The 19777-nt window shown below is 39.8% G+C and overlaps 1 protein-coding gene across 1 annotated transcript in view; it reads left to right on the forward strand.

The window, feature by feature from the left end:
• The window catches only part of gtf2b (general transcription factor IIB), a 32294-nt gene that overhangs the window by 654 nt on the left and 11863 nt on the right, over positions 1 to 19777 (forward strand). Inside the window, exons 2-4 of the mRNA XM_048246324.1 lie at positions 16443 to 16549; positions 16664 to 16797; positions 18910 to 19056. Of these exons, the coding sequence (XP_048102281.1) occupies positions 16443 to 16549; positions 16664 to 16797; positions 18910 to 19056 (388 nt within the window). The remainder of the gene's footprint in view (positions 1 to 16442; positions 16550 to 16663; positions 16798 to 18909; positions 19057 to 19777) is intronic.

The following is a 19777-nucleotide window of genomic DNA, read 5'->3' on the forward strand; positions in this document are numbered from 1 at the left end:
TTAACTGAAGTTAGGCCTAACAGTTGTTGAGTAGCTAGCAAGCTCCTTTTTGGCAAATTTACAGGTTTAACGGTAAGGTTTAAGCTATGTTGATGTACGTTTTTATTCAGAGCAACTTACAACTGCAACAATAAACAGTATAAGCATTATGAACAAATGAGTAGTGTAAAGTCAAATATATTGTAACATTAAATCATAATAGCATACCTGCCAACATTGATACTGTTACCGTCCTCATATTACCCAATTCCACATATTTAGGTGGGAAAGTTGAATGTTGCTAGCCTGACGTAGCCATACTCAATTCTAGTCAGAATATGAGTCTGATACTGCTCCATTGGGACGTAATTATTGGGCGTGTTTCAACCGATACAGGGGGGGAATGCCTCTGCACTCAATTAGATAGACCTAGTTCTAACCAATTAGAGCAACAAAATAACTTACCATGAGATGTAGGAAGAACACACAAACCATCCTTCTTCTCCACAAATGCCTTAACATTGTTTTCTGGTGTTTTGTAAAAGTTATTGTGCCGTCAATAGTGAAATCTTAGAGATAGTAGGGTAGGCTATTAGGACAAAAACTGATCCGATGAGCCTATATCCCCTCCGTTTAGCGATAGGTCAATTTGAGAGCTGCGAGTTAAAGCTTTCTTGTGTTTTGAGATGTACTTTTTTGATAGTCAAAGTACTGACTGATGGTTGGGTAGCAGGGTGTGCAATATATCGTCTACAGTAGAGATGCACCGATAGATCGGCTGGTGACCGGAATTGGCCGATTTTCACGTGATCGGCCATGACCGGCGACCGGCCGGTCAGTCTGAGACATGCCGATTTTATGCCGGTCAAATGCATTTGCGCGCCGCAATTGTAACAACACCCAGCTGAGTTTGCAAAGTTTGAAGAAGCTAGCAACCAGGCCAACACTCAGGGCTGGATGTAGGACTTCAAAGAAAGCGCTAATAGGCTACTGAGTTTTTCTATGCAGCGAACACTATGCTTTGCCATACTGCATGGAATTTACTAAGCTGTCACTTCATTAGGCTATGTAAACATTAGGGCTGTGCGATATGGCTGAAAACTGTATCACGATATAAGTATTTCATATCAGTCGATATCGATAATTATTGATTTTTTTAAAATCTATTTCAGATAAGGACCAGAAGGAAAAAAAAAAAGTTACATTTAAACACTTTTATTTTAAACTGAACCTTCCTCTGATTTTAATCACCTCAGTTATCAATCAAAGCAAACAGGGAAAAGAAATAGCAACACAATCATGAAAAACACTCAAATAAATAAATGTGCATATAAGTCTGAATGAAAAGCAGCACTGGGGGGTATTCCATCAACCTCGCTAAAGGCCAAACCTGGCTTATTTCGATAAGTCTTGCTAATTTTAGTGAGAAGTCTGTTCCATTAATGAGGTTAACGTGAATCCCAGCTTGGTAACCATGGGAATTTATGCCACAGAACTAACCTGCTCCGTAGCAGGTTAACTTTCAAGCTAAATTAAGCTGTGTTGCAAAAAAGACCAATCAGTCGGAAAACGAGTCCAAAAAGATGGTTCCGTCAACCTGTGCTCTCGTCACCTGTAGCCTACAACTTCAAAAATAGAAATAGGCCTATAGAAATGTTTTTTTCCGACAGTGCACCAAGCATGGATTTACACATTCACTACCTCCAAAGAATGTATGAAGATTATACGATTAAACATGTTTTAACTTCACATGCGTGTGGTTCTAGGAATCGTGCTACTCTGCGTCACTTACGTTCGGTGGTGGTGTAACGTGCAGCAAGACGGCATAGGAAAGGAATTACATTCTTGCGTGTTCGCAGGTTCGCTTCCCATTCGAAGTATTAAGGCTCCATAGTTTATCACCTTGATAATGGCATTTTTAGTTATAATCTTTGATGAAAGACATACTGCTGATAAAGGGTCATGCACATTTTGGTAGGCTGTTCAGTGACAGCTTTGCCAGTGGGCTACAGCTATAGCCTATCTGATGCAAGCCAAAGGATAATTCTGCAGCCAGCTAATAATTAAAACTGCTTCATGTGTCGACGATTGTTCATGAATGTCAAATCAACTGTGCGCTACACAGATGAAATATTAGGCATAAATTGAATTGAAAGCCATTGCATTTCAGATAATTTTATTTCAAAACACTTTGGGACTTATGGGAGACAATAGGCTATTATGTTGATACTAATTTATTTTATGACCACCTACACCTAGACAATAATTTGGAGTGAACTCTTTTAATCTAAGAACGTAAGGTAGGCCATAGATAGTTTTGAATATCCATATGCATATCCATAAGTTGTTTTTGAGTTAATACTATTTATTTATTCACTCGTTTTGTTGAAGCATAGACTGTACCTATGTGTTCAAGAGTGAAGCCAATCAAACTCGCAATTGATTTCAAAACCATTAGCATTGTTGTTTTAAATGTATGCTTTCATTATTCTCCCATTTCTGTAGGCAATCTATTTTTTTTTTCTCGATGTTAAATTTGATGACTTTTGATGAAAATCCTGTAGATGGCGCTTGCCAAATCGAACAGAAATTGTCTAGTATTGTCTTAATTTTACGACATATATCCTCTTTTCGTCAATCTACTGTTTTGGTCTACTGTTCTACCTCGTGCACGAGCAGAGATGAAGCTGACTTTAACCTTGCTTGAATAAACGAGGCCAAGATGCCGCTAACTTGAGTTAATGGAACGGCTTTAGCCCCAAGTGGAAGTCTACGCTAGTTCAAGCCAGGCTATTTCTGTTAAGCGCCGCCTTCATTAGCGAGGTTGATGGAATATCCCCCAGGTTGAAGCCTGGAAATATTGTAAACAAAGTAGCTTAATTTGCTAGTTTATCATAGTCTACTGGTTAGACTGTTCAGTTTCCCCACGTGTGTTTAAGTTTCAAATGAATAGGCTACTTTTTCTCCTTGGGACAGGCCCGTTTGAGTCTTGGAAAATACTTCTCCATTTGCATCGGGTTTGAGATAATTAGAACTTAACAGTCAATTTGAATGCATTAGTTTTGAACAAATTCGCGCAGTGTGCTAATGATGCTAACCGGATTTAATAGCAACTTAGCCGTCTTGCACGATTGTGAATGTTTGGATTACATGTGCATGCTGAGGAGGGATGCGCCTGTTGAGAGGGAGGGATAGAGAGAGAGAGTCTGTGTTGAGGTAGGCCTACTTCTATCCCTACTCTGGTAGAGTTGCACATGCAATATAGCCTATGTATTTATGGACACCGTAAAGCGGGAGGTGTGTGTTGCCTTTAATTATCGAATGTTATATTGAACGTATTTTTTATTGATATCGATTACATGTCTATTGCGATACATATCGCTATCGTTTTATCGCCCAGTCCTAGTAAACATCGGCAGAGACTTTCTAATGAGGAGACACAGCACTCAAAAAATACTCCATAGAAATGCATGGGGCTAGTTTGTCACGCCAATATGGCCGTTGTCTACACATCCCACCCCTTCCTCGGCAAAACGTCGACATGTGAATACATTGAGCCAATCATGTGGTGTGATGTGAATACATTGAGCCAATCATATTGTGTGTTGTGAAGACATCGTGCCAATCATGTGTTGTGATCTCGCCGCTGGAGCAAGATTGGTGTCGTGAAGCCTTGCGCACGCGCAGTTCGACCCAAAGACTGTGCCTGATGAGTGCCCATAAAACGTTGGTATATGGCCGCCGAGTGGAGGGACTTACCTAGAAGGACTTTGACATCGGTCATCACCGCCTGTCCCTGCGGCTAATTGCGTGCCCACAGCTGAACCACAAGCGCTGCTGAACGGAGATAACCGATTGCGACATTAAAAATAATCAAAGTTTAGCGATCATAGGCTACATGATAATAAGATGTCAACAAGCAGCGACATACAGTAGCCCTAGTAGTTCTAGGCCTACTCCACTTAAAAAAAAAAATACTCGAACTATTTACTGCAGGTAGACTAGGGCTATGCCTTAAAATAGGCTACCCTAGTCTAGCAGATTGAGAAGGCAATGTCGTGAAAGTGAACAAACGATAGCCTATTAGAAAGGCAAACAAACGTTAAATTTGCTTTTGACATAGTAGCCTACAATAAAGAAAACTGATGCTCTGAATACTGAATCAGCTGTCTCTGAAAGTTTCTATAGCCTAATAGATGCATTTAACCGGAATTTGGATTTAACTTTTTCACCGCAAAACAGACGTGCGCTGTTCATATGGTGGAGCACCTAATTGCTATTAGCACTTCTCCTCCCCTGTGTTTGCGTGATGGTCTACTCCCACTTTTCCCTCGCCCTCCCATAAATTCATCAATGCATATGAAAATATGTTCCATGGTAGCATGTTCAAAATGTATCATGAAAATTGTTCTTATATCTTTAGTTGGATATTGGGTGAAAAAAAATGGGTGTTCCATAACCATTTGCATTTATATTACTAGTCTGTGAAATGAATGTCCCACACTGTGAAGCATTATAGTTTGATACTGCAGCTGAAGTTAGACTTGAAGTAGAATCTGTCTGCTCACCTGTTCCATTTTTTTGTACAGCCGAGTATTTAAATTACTTTGGGGGGAAAAACCACTCAAACACTCATTGAAACCCCACACATTCAATAAATCAGGAGACCGTGCAGCAGAAACTCCTGGCTGCAGCAGAGCAAGTAACATGAGACTTGCATTGATTTAATTTTGATTTTTAAATAATAAAAATACATATATTTTGACACTCACCACTGCAAGCTGGCAGCTCGACTTACCTTTGTGTGTGTAGAGCAGACTGTCTTGAATCTAGCAATATCATTGCCATGGTGGAGGGATTCTCTGGGGCCGATCAATTTACGGACGTGGTGTTCGCCTTACAGAAATAAATGCCATTGTTTAATTTAGTGATGACCTTTCTGCGCTCCATACCTGTGACACGAACTGATCTGACCTGACTTGACCAGAGTTTGCGTGTTAGCCTGTGTGTGCCTATGGTGTACATGCACTCTATGATTCTCTACAACAAGCCAAAAAAGGTGTTTCTTTGTTGAACAAATTGGGATTCAATGTGAGCCTTGAATTGGATGCCATGCAGGAATTTTCTAGGATCTCAAAACAGGATTATGAACATGCTTTGCCATAGAGAAGTTACAATAGCGTTGGATTATAAACATGCTTTGCCACAAACACAGACAAAAACGTGGGGTAAGTCAAGCTATATGAAGTTATTATTTTGCTGTCACTTCGTCTGTTGTTTAACCCAGAAGGATGTACTTGGTATCAAATGATGGCTCTGTGTCTTCTTTCATCTGACATGCGTGGCATATCTATCCGATCACGGGTCCGCGAGTAATTCAAATGAGCGTAATGGGTGCGCAGGTGAACGCAATTGATTTAATTTCAGGATTTTTATTTTTTTTATTTTCATACTTGATCGTACAGACAAGTGCATAGTCTCTTTGGAAAGCCCCACTTCTGCTTTGATACGCAATAAAGGTTTCATCTCGCTGCGATGAACAGTTCCGGAGCAATGTAACAGAGAAGAAAGGGTGTTTTTTCTGACTCACTTTGCGTCAATCGGGTTTAGTGTTAACACGATAGCGTTTAAATAGCTTTTTTTTTTTTTTTTTTTAATACGAGGCATCACTGCATGTCATGTGCCATATCTAACGTCTTGCTCTGATAGCAACACATCCATATACAGTTAGCTAACTTAAACACTACAACCAGAGGGGCGCACCACATAGGCCAGTGGACAGTGTTTGACAGCTTGCGTGAGCCCAAGTAGCTTACTTTAAAGGTCCTGTCAAAATCTAGCAGTGGGTCTAACTACACACAAGCAAAAGGCTATGAAACAACATCAACAGTACCGTATTTTCCGGACTATAAGTCACACTTTTTTTCATAGTTTGGCTGGTCCAGCCTTATAGTCAGGTGTTTATGAAGAAATATATAATTGAACATGTTTTAAATGTTAATTTATATTAACTGACATGAACCTAAACATTTACAAAATAAATGCACAAGTCCTGTGCATTTCAGTCAGAGATTAGTGCTTGCACTATGCCTGACATCATTTCGTCAAATTATGGCGGGGATTCTATTTATAGCCGGGCCTCAGATTTGGACAAATAAAAGCCAGTATAATTTTGCTTCAATTTAACTCATAAAAGAGCTGCTCTTAATATTTTATGTTGTTGCCAATCAAAAGTCATTTACACCATGAGTCCAACACGTTGCTCTCATTGAATGAAAGCATGCTGCACCCTTCTGAGCTAGAGGCTGAAGCCTACATTTAAACACAATTGTTGCTGCCAGGCACCAGCCTATGAATTTTATAATAAAGTAAATCATGCATAATTTAAAAAATAACTACATTTAGGCTATCTTAGACATCTTTGGCTATCTGAATAAGGTTTCCCTTGCAGCACAGCACCGCGAATGAATGAAAGCTACCTTATCTCGCAATAAGTGGATGGCAATCGAAATTCCCGACACATGAAACTTAATAGTAAGCCATTAAATACCCCACAGATTGCAGTGGTCATCAGTCCCGATATTTAGCAATATAATCAACAGTCCAAACGCAAATTAAATCTCAAATTAAACATCTGCTTTTGATAGCCTACCCATGCCGCTCCAAACGAAAAGTAGGCCTATGTCTCACAATAAAACGCAAGAAATAAAGGACTATATTATAGCTGACTCGAATACAAGCCATGGCCAAATAAAGGTGCTGTGCTTTGCGCAGCCTAAATTTGAGGATTTACGAGTCTCCTAAACATCCCTCACCTGTTATCTAGACATGCATGAAAACATTTGAAAACAAAACGCACTGCCATGTAATATTTGATCGCTGTTTTGCTACTAATTATCTTTCACGTAATGAATACGCACAGAAAGTGAAAGTAGGCCTAATGTGCGCTCCGTGTCTGTAGCTGTCTGTTCACGTCTGCAATCGAACGTCAAATAGAGAAGTCATCCATGTTCTCTACGTTATAGCCTAGGCGGTCATGCTTCTGTATTTGCAAAATTCCTGACTGTTCCTGATCGCTAAATGTTTGTTTTCCTTTCCTGTCGATAGCGGTTGATGTTGAAGCACCTAGGCTATAATTTGACAAATCCTGCTGAGAGAGAGAGAGAGAGCAACGAAAGAGAGCCACCCCCAAAGTGGTCCTGCGCGCGCGTGCGCGCGCCTGCATGGGGTTCAATTGAAGTCAGAGTTGGTCCGTCAATAGTCCCACACTCAGGCCGCTCCATTATTATATTAATGTCAGACAGGGTACAGGGTAAAATGTGTGGGAATCTCTCGCATTATGATGGCTAGATTTGTGGGACTTTTATTATTATGCTCAATACTAAGTAATAATTTATTCGCAATTCCGTGCTGGAATTTGGACCCTTTTAAATGTGCATCTTTTTTTCTCTCGCTCTCTCGGAGGTGGCCAGCCAAGCAATTGTTCTGCTGCATGCCAGCCTGTGCCAATATATCGAACAAAATGATTGATTGCATTGCATTCTCCATATTTTTAGCTAAATTTTAGCTAAATGTACCACATCATCATTTGAGTTCAGTGATTTTTTTTTTTTGTAAATTGCTTTACAATTAGCGTCTGGCCTTGTCAGCAGCCTTCGGCTTGCCTCTTGCCACTATTCACTCCTTCTTCATTAACATTCCCTGTAGAATTCTCAATATTTTTTGCCTCAATACAGTTACATAGTCTGTCTGTTCTTAGTCTTGGATTTTGTGAAATACATTTCTAAATATCACCTGCTTGCTGCAGCTTCGGTCTGCACGTCAATTTAAACCCGCATCTTTTTCTCTCTCGAGCATTTAATCTGCGGCCAGCTTGTATCTCCACATCGTCCAAAATGCTTGATTGCATTGCATTCTCCACATTTTTAGCTACATTTTCATGTACCACATCAGCATTTTTGTTCTGTGAATCTTTTGTAAATTGCTTTACAAATCGGGCCTATTGCCATGGTTTGCCTCAGCTAGGTCACGTCCTTTTAAAACAGTCTTTTTCTCTATCGTGAGCATCTAATCTGCTGCCAGCTTGTGACTCCACATCGCCAAAAAAGGTTGATTGCATTGTATTCTCCACATGTTTAGCTACATCTTCATGTATCATATCAGCATTTTTGTTCAGTGAATCTTTTGTAAATTGCTTTACAATTACCGTCGGGCATATAGGCCTATCGTTTCGGTCACGTCTAAAACTGCATCTTTTTTTCTCTCATGAGCATTTAATCTGCTGCCAGCTTGTGACTCCACATCGCCCAAAATGCTTGATTGCATTGTATTCTCCACATTTTAGTAACATTTTGGTGCACCTCATGGCATTTTCTTTTAGTGAATCTTTTGCTTTGCAATTACATTCCTGCCATCCTCTTGGCTGCCTTCACTCCTTCATCTTCATTAATCTTTTTGGCCTCTATAATCCAGTTATAGTCTCTCTTTTTGGTTTTGGATTTTGTGAAATACATTTCTAAATAAATGCGACTTATAGTCCAGTGCGACTTATATATGTTTTTTTCCTGCTCATGATGCATTTTTTGACTGATGCGACTTATACTCAGAAGCGACTTATAGTCCGGAAAATACGGTAGCCTATATGTTACACAATATCCTTGCTAATGCGCTAACTGGCATTTATTTGAAATGTTATCAGCAAAGTTGTAAGGTGAAAACTGTATTTCACGGTGTGTTCTAAACAACATAATGGCATGATATTAATCTTTCATGTGCATGAAGCCCATATAGCATCACAATCAATTTGAAGATCATGTTAAAAGTTAGCTGGCAAAAACATAAATATGTAGGTTACATACCTGATGTCACTGAGCTGTCAAAGAGGCTATGAAACCATCTCCCTACGTTATCGCTAATTAAACTCAGCTGACTGGTGTTAGCGCATAGCCATAGTTGCTGTTAAAATGCCTACTAGGCTAGCGCTGGAAATCTAAACACTTCAAGACAGACATGTAGCCTATCATGTTCAAAACTATTATGTGTTATGGGTGAAGACATGACATTTCTTGAAGCATTTGGGAACACACTGAATTAACTGGAAAGTAGAGTCCCTGTTAGATTAGCTTGCTTGCAAATGCCTGGCAGTTTTGTGGAAAGCGGTTTTAACATACCTTATGGCAAACCGCCTACACTGAATAAACTAGAAAGCAGAGCTTTAGCCTACCATTGTGTGTGCATGCATGGCAAGCCGTTTTAACATTTAAATGTATTATTCGTAGGAGCAATGAGATATTGATAGTAAATTGAATATAACAGTTCATTTTCATGTTCAAATTTGTCTTATCATTAATAAAAAATAAAAGCAATTCGCTTTAGACCATTTTAATTTGAAATATTTTAAAAACAAAGTACCGGTTCAGGCACCGTTTCGGCACCGGCACAGTTTTAAAAGTATCGATTTAGCACCGTTATCGGATAAAACCCAAACGATACCCAATCCTAGAGAGGATGCAGACCTCCTCCAAGTGTACTGAGTCATTTGTGTTTAATTTGGTGCACTTTTGTAGTCTGCAGGTCAATTCTGGGTTCTAAACTTCCTACATAATTATTATTTTTTTATAGTCAGTAGTTTGTGTGTGAGTCATTTAGTGTTTGTTATAGTTTATTTACATTGTGTTGTTTTTGGCAATAAAGTACCTTTTAAATAGCCAAAGTAGGCTAGATCAAGGTCATGTTGAAATTACTGCTTGCAAATCATTAGCCGGCTTCAGACCGTCGAGCCAGGCCAGACTAGGGTAATTTCAGGGCCACCTGGTGATGGTAGCTCAGGCTACAAGCCTCATGACCCTGACACTTGTGTTCAGACTGTCAGGCTATTAGCCTCTCCGCATTACACCTCGACACGCCCTCGCTTGTGAAAACGTCACCAATGAAAAGGATAAGCAGAAAGTCGTGTATCTCTTTCCTATCCTGTAGCCCAGTGGTTCTCAAATGGGGGTATGTGAAGGCACTCCAGGGGGTACGTGAGATTTTAACCCTTAGAACCCGATTATACTTTACTCTCCTATTTGTCCATATTATTTATGCTGGTCTCTTGCTTACTTATTACTCTTGCACTGTTGGACTGATGTTGGACTACTTTTTGCACCTTCACCATGATACTCACTCTCTTGAGCACCTTGCCATGCACACATAACTAAGGACTATGGTTGGACTACTGTTTGCACCTTCACCATGACACTCACTCCCTTTAGCACCTTACCAGTCCCGGCCCTGTCACTACAAGCGTCTTATGCTTGATCACCCTCAAGCACATTGGACTTTCTTAATTTAATTTATATAGTGTATTTAGTATTTAGTTTTGTTAGTTTTCTTATCTTTCTTATCTTCTACTGTCTTTATTGTACAGTGGAGTTATACTTATGTTTACCATTTCTGCTGTAAGTGCATGTAGTGTGTGATGTCTGTATGCTACTGAGACCCTTGAATTTCCCCTTGGGAATAAAGTATCTGTATCTATCTCCTATCTATCTTATCTATCTATCTTGATCTATCTATCTATCTATTTCACACCACATATGTCTGTAAATTGCTCAGCCCCATACAATCCCTCCATCATGGCAATTATATTGCCAGATTCAGGACAGTCTGCCCTACACACATGAAATGCACGTAAAGCTATGTGCTTGCTGTGGTGAGATACATGTCAAAATATAAGAATTTTTATAATATGCTTTTTATATTTTAATTCTTTAAAAATCAATGCTGGTACTAAAACATGAAAAAAATAAAATATACATATATTTAAAAGTAGAATCCATGCAAAAATACTTTAAAAAAAACAATTATTTAATAAATATTTCAGGAGTTTATAAAATTAGTTTTATATTTCAGCAGGCTATTCAATTTCATTATCCTAAAAACCCAGAGTCCCCCCCCATACCTGGATGGTTCAACCCAACCTGTCACATGCCACCTGCCATCACCTGTCCATCACTGTCAAAACTCAAACGATGGAGTCGTGGTTGAAGCGTAGCGGTAATTCTTGTGCGCTGGTTAGGGGGTACTTGGCTGAAAAATTATTTCACAGGGGGTACATCACTGAAAAAAGGTTGAGAACCACTGCTGTAGCCTATGCTATCAAAGTCAGTCACCTATTTCTGTCCTTTTACGTGTATGTCACTTAATAGCCTATTCATTTCTATACAAACCAAGACGGCGGATTCCAAAAAAAACGCGAGCACACACAACATATGTGTATCTAAATGAGCTATGTACCATAAATCAGGGGTCCCCAACCTTTTATGTACCATGGACCGGTTTGATTCCTATTTTTTTTTCACGGACCGGGCCGGGGTTTGGGGGTTCCATGTTCCATATGTGTTGTGCATGCATTACTTGAAAAGAACTAGCTCCAGTTATGTATGAACAGTGAAGGTAACGATCTCTTCTGAAAAACGTGAACTTGAAGAAGTGAAAATTGAACACTATGAATATTGAACAACTTGAAGCTACATCTATAAGTGTGAACATGCTTAACAAAATATGGGAACAAAACATGGGAACTAAACGTGCATTACTTAATATAATCAGTGGGAGCCCCATGCGTTTCTCTGCAACAAGAAGCTTCCATCTGGGGTGATGGAAGACAGTGATACCCTCAGTGTGTTTGAAATGTCCAGTCGATTAGCAATTTGTCTAGTTGCAGTCATTGCCGAAAACCCGCCCTCGCATATAGATACGCAGGGGAAACGCTTTCAGCTTTTACGGCTATCTCAGGATATTCTGCTTTGGTTTTGATCCAAAACCTGCCAGAGAGGTTTCTTTATACACACTCTTAAGACCACCGCCATTTGCAATTTCGATCAACTGCTCTTCCTCCTGCGCTGACAAGTTAGGACTATTCGATATTGACAAATGGGTTGCAGACCCACTCATTGGTTTGCCGTGGATCTTTGAAGGATGGGAAGTAACGCCAAACTCATTTGAGAGCTTAACAAGGTGATCGCGCACCAGCTGCGAGAGAAAGGGCCCCGCCTCAGTCTCTCCCAAAACCCCCACTACTTTTGGAACATATCAAATACACCCCGATCCACTCGTCGTCCCTACAAATCAAGCTTGGCTTTAAATGCAGCGACTTTATCTGCCAGTTTAAAGACAGTCGTCATTCTCCCCTGGAGTGACAGGTTGAGGTCATTAAGCAACCCGAGTTTTGACACCCAGTCCTCATCACTAAAATGTGCAGCTAACGGTGACTTTTTTTTTCTGTAAGAAATCTCTGCAGCGGCTCTCGCAACTCAAACACTCTGGCCAGTGACCTGCTAAAGATGCTTGTTTTTGTTGCTCATTCTAGCAGTTTAGCTAACTTCGTGGACACTACCGTGGCCAAGAACTGATCAAGTGAAGTGAGCTGACCTGAGGCTGCGCAGCGCTGAAGGCAATATGTAAAAGTGTTGAAGGCGGGACAGACAGACGTAAGAAAATAGACCTTGCAAAATGCAAACTGCGTGCAATCAAACAACTGCATATAGGCCTATGCCATGTAAAAACGTGACATTATTGCGAATTAAATTTAGTTTAGTTTGCATGCATTTTTTTTAAAACTCATGTCGTAGGCTACGGCCCGGTTAGGAATGTCCGGCCCGGTGGTTGGGGACTGCTGCCATAAATGACATTTTACCGAGACTCGAAGAGCAATAATTATTGAACAAATTGCAGTCAACATGGCATGACAAACATTACCAGTAGTACTAACCGAATATTAAATAGATCATTTGCCACTTATGGTAGTATTATACTAGAGTGAACATTGCGCTTTCATCACGTTAGCACACTATGGTCACAGTTGTTATGGCTCGTCAAAATTCACGAACGTCTTGCCAAACCCCATAGTAGTGTTGTCACGATACCAAAATTATGACTTCCAGGGCTCCAGAGTGCGACCAATTTGGTCGCATATGCGACCTAATTTTTCAAAAATGCAACCAGCTATTTGAGAGAGGAAAAAAGTGTGCGCATTGAAACTCTACCTTTGGTTCAATAACAGACACCTATTTGGCCAATATCGTGGTTTAAACAAATCACAGATAGTGAAGGGCGGGACCTCCCCTCTGATTGGCCGTGGCGAGAGGTCAGAGACCCATCAGATAAACAGAGTGGATGTAGTTGCATTACAGTGTGGTCACATAGGCCGAGATAAATGTCCCCTCTCCCCACTGCCTTTCGGCGGCTGGCAGCAGCAAACTGATCAGACGAGCCCGAGATGATGATCAAGTTTATCGTTGCCTACGATAGGCCTAGTGAAACTTCCCTTCACCAAGTTCAGTCCGAAATAATTATTCACCAGAAAAATAGTTTGAACGTCAACCCGACGTACAGGAATGCCACTTGCGCCAAATTTCTTGCAGATGAAGACATCTTAAAATTGCGAACAATGCATACAAGGCCTTCCCGAACAACAGAGATACAGATATCGCCGAAAAGGAGTGCGTCATTGACCGCAGACATGCAGGGAGTAGGCTAACCCGGTTTTCAACAGCAATATTCTTTTTGCGCACAAGTTGTAAACTCATTCTGATGGCATCAATCAATTTAATCCGGTATTTGGCACAAACCGAATATCGCTGCTACATTTAAAGCCCGAATATTCCCTGCATGTATAACTGTGGTCATTGTGTACGGTGAATTGAATGGACACATTTAGATCGATCATGGCAAGTCATTGCAATAGCCTATACTAATAGGCCTACCCTTTCGTTACTGCATTAACCATAGTGATGTTCTTATTGAATATTTAAAAATACTAAAATTAAAAAGTAAATTGCATTGTGGGGCTGTCAAATGATTATTGCAATCATCATTGCAAAATCACATAAAACCCCCCCAGGCTACTTGGAACATCTCCTAAAATTGTACATTTCTATGGAAGATGCTAGCATGGCGAGCTGGTTTAGCCAAGGCCTAAAGATCATGAAGGATAGTATGTAAGACATTGAGCCATGAGATATACAGTTTGAAGCCCTTAAAAGATGTGCACTGTTAATTTACTCACTTATTTTTATTTAATTCATCTTGAGATGTTTTAAGTTTAAATTTCAGCTCAGTGAAGCACTTAAAGCACCAACACTTCATTAAGTTACTTTTCTTGTAGAATTGTAAATCATAAGTCATAGGACAACCTATATAGGACAGTAATTAAGGGAAAATGCGATGTGGTTGAAAATTTGGGTGCACCTAACTTTTGTGCTGGTGCACCTAAGAAAAAAAGTTAGGCGCACCAGTGCAACCAGTGCAAAAAGTTAGTCTGGAACCCTGACTTCGATACGATGCTTGATACTATGGCAAAATCCTAAGATATCTGGAAAAGAAAGGACTCGTACCTCCTCCAAATGTATTGAGTCATTTTTGTTGAATTCGGTGCACTTTTGTAGTGTGCAGGTCAATTCTGGGTTCTAAACTTCCTACATATTTATTATTTTTTTATAGTCAGTAAAATAGTAGGCCTAGTTTGTGTGAAAGTCCTTTATTGTTTGTTATAATTATGGCAATAAAGTAGCTTTAAATAGCCAAACTAGGCTAGATCAAGGTCAGTGTTAAAATTACTGCATGCAAATCACTGAATGCTATGCAGAGGGGCCTAATCTTTAGGCCATCTGATGTACAGTATAGGCTACCCTAGGACTTCCTGTGTTCATGGGATTTCTTTGACAGAAGCAAAGGGGAAAATGTGAGGATAGTCTTCTTTGCGCCCAGTGTTCAAGTACGACGTTCCAACCACTCAGGTCTTTGTCAGATAGGCCTACACCATTACCTGTTGCAATATATCTGTGTGCATTCCTACATTAGCCTACGTCTATTTCTTTGATAACATGATTTGCTACCACGTCACAATAAGCCGCTATTATTATTAGGACTTAACACGCTTTGGTGGTAATATGCTGTGGGCTTTAATTAGCGCATTTCGGGTAGCCTATCCTACATCTGGGCAATAATTATTGAACAAATTGCAGTCTACATGCCATGACAAATATTACCACTAGTACTGACCGAACATGAAATAGATTGTTTTCAAGTTATGGTAATGTTATTCTGGCGTGAACATTGTGCTTTCATCACGTTAGCACCCTATGATTACAGCTCGTTATGTCTCGTCAAAATTAATTGATGAAGGAAGGTTCGCTTTATCCCAGAGAACCATACTCGTTTCACTTAGGCTAGGTCTGTATCTAGCAAAGTCTGTGGGATCCTTATCTTTCTTTAAGAGCAGTGATATAAGAGCTGTATTGACATCTCTTGAAAAAGTGCCTTTCTTAATCGTCACATTGCAATTTGACAATAAGTAAAACTAGTCAGAAGTTATTATGGCCCGTCCAGTTTCACTTCACATATTACATATTCTATTGATGTATCCTATTTAAAAAAAATTCTTCCCAGTGTTTCCTCTTCATTTTGTAGCAGTGGCCACTGCTTCAGAATTTGGGCAGACGCACATTATTTTCCAGACGCATTAAATGCGCTCCGCTGTCTGCAGATAATTGCAGTTTAACAATAAACAGCAATGCTAATCCGAGGTTCCTGTCTAGTTTTATTCCATAAATATATTGGTTTTTAGATGTTAGTATAAATAAATTAAAGTCTGAATGAAAAGTAGCACTGGTTGAAGCCTGTAAATATTGTAAACAAAGTAGCTTAATTTGTATCATAGTCTACTGGTTAGACTGTTCAGTTTCCCCATGTGTGTTTAAGTTTCAAATGAATACTTTTTATCCTTGGGGCAGGCCTGTTTGAGTCTTGGAAAATACTTTTCCATTTGCATCGGGATTGAGATGATTAGAATTTAGCAGTCAATTTGAATGCAACAGTTTTGAACAAATTCGTGCAACGTGCGAATGACCGGATTTAATAGCAATTTAGCCAGTCGTCTTGCACGATTGTGAATGTTTGGATATGTGCATGCTGAGGAGGGATGCACCTGTTGAGAGGGAGAAAGAGACAGAGTGCACGGGGCAGGGACTCATTGAGAGTCTGTGTTGAGGTAGGCCTACTTCTATCGCCTACTCTGGTAGAGTTGCACATACTAGCTACAATGCAAGATATATTTAGCCTTTATATTTATGGACAACGTAAGGCGGGAGGTGTGTGTTGCTTTTATCGCCCAGCCCTACTCCTTACACTGAAATATTTAAAATAGATTTTGAAAGACTACAGTCTCAGGCCATCTCACATCTAAAGACAAGTCATAAAGTTTTTTTTAGTCACAGACTATGATTTTGCAAGGACTAGGGATCTTGCAGGGTCACTATTTACAATTTTGACCAAAATAGTTATGATTTTTGCCACAATCGGGCAGCCCTACATCAAATTAGTGCTGTGGAATATTGTTTAAAGGGCTGTTTGAAATCAATCAATGTGAGGCAAACTATGCTTGTTCATTTAAATATGTAATCTTACTGTTATTTCTGTAGTGGAGATTCTCTACCTAAGGTACAATGCCCAAACCACCCTGATGCCCTTTTGGTGGAGGATTACAGAGCTGGGGATATGATATGCCCAGAGTGTGGCCTAGTTGTTGGTATGTTCTAAATATACTTTTATTCACATACATATTTTTCATTCATCATGTAATTGTTGTGGAAGATGTTTATTTTTCAGGTGCTTAAGTGATTAACGTTACCATCATTCTCAGGTGACAGAGTGATTGATGTGGGTTCTGAGTGGAGGACCTTTACAAATGAGAAAGCTACTAAGGACCCCTCTCGTGTTGGTGATGCACAGAACCCTCTCCTAAATGGAGGAGACCTAACTACAATGATAAGCAAGGTGAAGAGAAAATGTGTGGAGAATATTGTTTTTTAGTGGTGACCTTTGGGTACCTGTCCTTGCCAAGGCATGCTGAAGGAAAGTAATGGACATTAAGTGACATCCTAGAAATTCCTAGCTCAAATAATGTCAGCTACCTTTAAAAATGTCCTCAAATGTCCTTAAAGCTGTAAACTGCCGCCGTATAACGGGTGAATTGCAACGATGATGACAACTTGTCGGCTGCACCTTATTTGGCTCTGGTCTGTGCCTTTGTAACGCCCCCAAAATGTACATACACACCAGCCCCCTTCCAGCTTCAGGCTTCTTCACCAGAAGTTTGACGCCGGACCTTAGTAGTCTAGATGATCCAAGACGGCCTTATTTGTAGATAAACATAATTTGTTTGGCTTTTTAATGCTTGGTTTTTGTTAAAGTAAGCGAGAAAAAAACACTACATTCTAAAAAAAGCCTTTATTGTAATCCCAAAACACATCTCAAATGTTGTCTAAACTATTAGATTAGATTCAACTTTATTGTCATTTAGCAGAGTACAGGTACAGAGCCAATGAAATGCAGTTGACATCCAACCAGAAGTGCAAAGAAGCATTAAGCACCAAATGCAGGTTGAGTACGGTATTCTTTTTTTTTTAGAAGTCGTTTTACTATTGACCGCCTATTTTATTTTGGTTTCCCGTCTCAAACGGCTCACTGTAATGTTATTAACTCTTGTTATCAATTTTGTTTACACACAAGATGAAAATAAAATTACAGAGGGATTTCAGAATATCTGCTTTCATTACCTAGGAAATCAAAATGTACTGTCCATAGCCTTGAAAATGTGCCATTTTTTTAATTAAAATGTCACCTAAATCAGGCCAGGAATGATTTATTAACAAATCCCTCTGTAAATATCTTCATACTGCTAAGTGTATAACTGGAAAGTTTGGTGTACATTGGTTCTACATAGGCTGAGATGTTTATACTGGAAAATGACAAACTCAATTTGAGAAAACAGCCTTGGAACACAGCCAATGATTCCGTTCTCAGCCTAGACTCGCCTTTGAACTTTCGCAATTGGTTGCGGATACAAAGGAAGTGTCCATATTTGGATTCTACAACGTCATGCAGGAAAAATAGTGCTTTCCAACGGTACTACACGATACACATGGTATGACGGTCGCGATAGAACATGAAACGTTAGAAGGCTAACTTTTGGTGAATTTAGGAGAAATATACAGGCGCAAGTAGACAAAATGTAATGAAATAAACACCTAAATATGTAAATTTGTTGATGTAGTAGTGTGAAAGAATACATGCTAAAGTAGCAAATTAGCCCAAAATCTTGAAATTGACCAGTGCATGAAAAAAACAATGTTTTCACCTGCCGTGTCTCCCCTTAAGAGGAAAGTGGTCAGCACCACTGCAGATGGTATTCACTATGGCCTTCAGGACTTGGTCATGACACCAGTGGTAGCGCACCTTGCCAAGGTCTCTGAAACAGCTAATGAGGATGTGCTTCACGGTCCCTCGCTTCAGGCAAAGTGGGCAAAATAGGGATTCCACCTTTCCCCGGCAGAATAAATTAGACCTATGTACACACAATGGCCACTTTATTGTACACATGTTCAACTGCTCTTAAACACAAATATTTAATCAGCAAATCACATTCACATGGTAGAAACACAATTCATTAAGGCATGTAGAAATGGTTGAGATAATCTGCTTAAATTCAAACTGAGCATCAGAATGGGGAAGAAAGGTTATTTAAGTAACTTTGAACGCAGCATGGTTGTTGTTACCAGACGAGGCTGATCCAAGTATCAGAAACTGTTGATGGACTGGTTCGAGCTGACAGAACTGTGATTGAGGCAGTCTAATCTCATGGACTCGAAAACCAAGACTTCGCAGATGTTTTTGTGTCAGGAAGTGAATTTCTTTGTTTCTTTGATCGGAAGGTTGGATATCATGTTTTTTGTTTTAAACTCTGTTTAATTTTAAAGTAGTGGTGCCTCTGTTTGAAACGCAAGGTTCCTGTCTGTGTATTGGAGAAATGGCATTGTTCTTGCATAGCCTGACAGTCTCATTTATTTATTTATTTATTTATTTATTTATTTATTTATTTATTTATAGGGAACTGGTGCTGCAAGTTTCGACGAGTTTGGCAACTCAAAGTACCAGAACAGGAGGACCATGAGCAGCTCTGATCGTGCCATGCTGAATGCTTTCAAAGAGATCTCCACTATGGCTGACCGAATCAACCTACCCAGAAACATTATTGTAAGTGATAGGGTATCTATCTGAAGATAATGGGGTTATTGAATTTAGATATACGTGAATCTGTGTTGTACTCTGTGATGCCCTATGATTTAGTTTGAATCTGACAGAAACTGCTAAACATTTTTTCCAAAATGTCATCTCCACATTTACAATTGTAAAACTTGGTATGGGACAGGTACTTTGCCGACTCCATCAAAGGCACTGCAAGAGCAAAGTGTGGTAAAGGGATCCACAGACGTGTATGTGCTAAAGCAGCTTTGCCAGCGAACTGGCAGAGCTTTCTAAGGGTGGATCAAAATAAAACGGATCTTTTTCAATACCTTAACATTTTGGTTAAGTCATTTGACCCTGGAGAGAAGAAACTTGTCATTACTCAGGGAGGTAACATCCTTTGCAAGCCACAGCTGCCTGACATATGTGCTTTATCTCCATGCAACCATGAGGAAGCAGATAGCAGGATGATTTTGCATGCATTTCATGCTGCGCAAAATGGCCATCAAAAGATCATGATTCAAACTGTTGATATGCAGATGTTGTAGTGCTGGCAGTTTCTGTGGTGCAAAATCTTGGTGACACTGAACTCTGGGTTGAAATTGGAACAGGGAAGATTTTAGGCACATTGCAGCACATTAAATTGCACACAGCCTTGGTCCTGAGAAGGCACGTGCACTTCCAATGTTTCATGCTCTGACTGGTTGTGACTCAGTGTCTAGCTTTGTTG

The sequence above is a fragment of the Alosa alosa genome, chromosome 1 (genome assembly GCF_017589495.1).
Source record: "Alosa alosa isolate M-15738 ecotype Scorff River chromosome 1, AALO_Geno_1.1, whole genome shotgun sequence".
NCBI lineage: Eukaryota > Metazoa > Chordata > Actinopteri > Clupeiformes > Clupeidae > Alosa > Alosa alosa.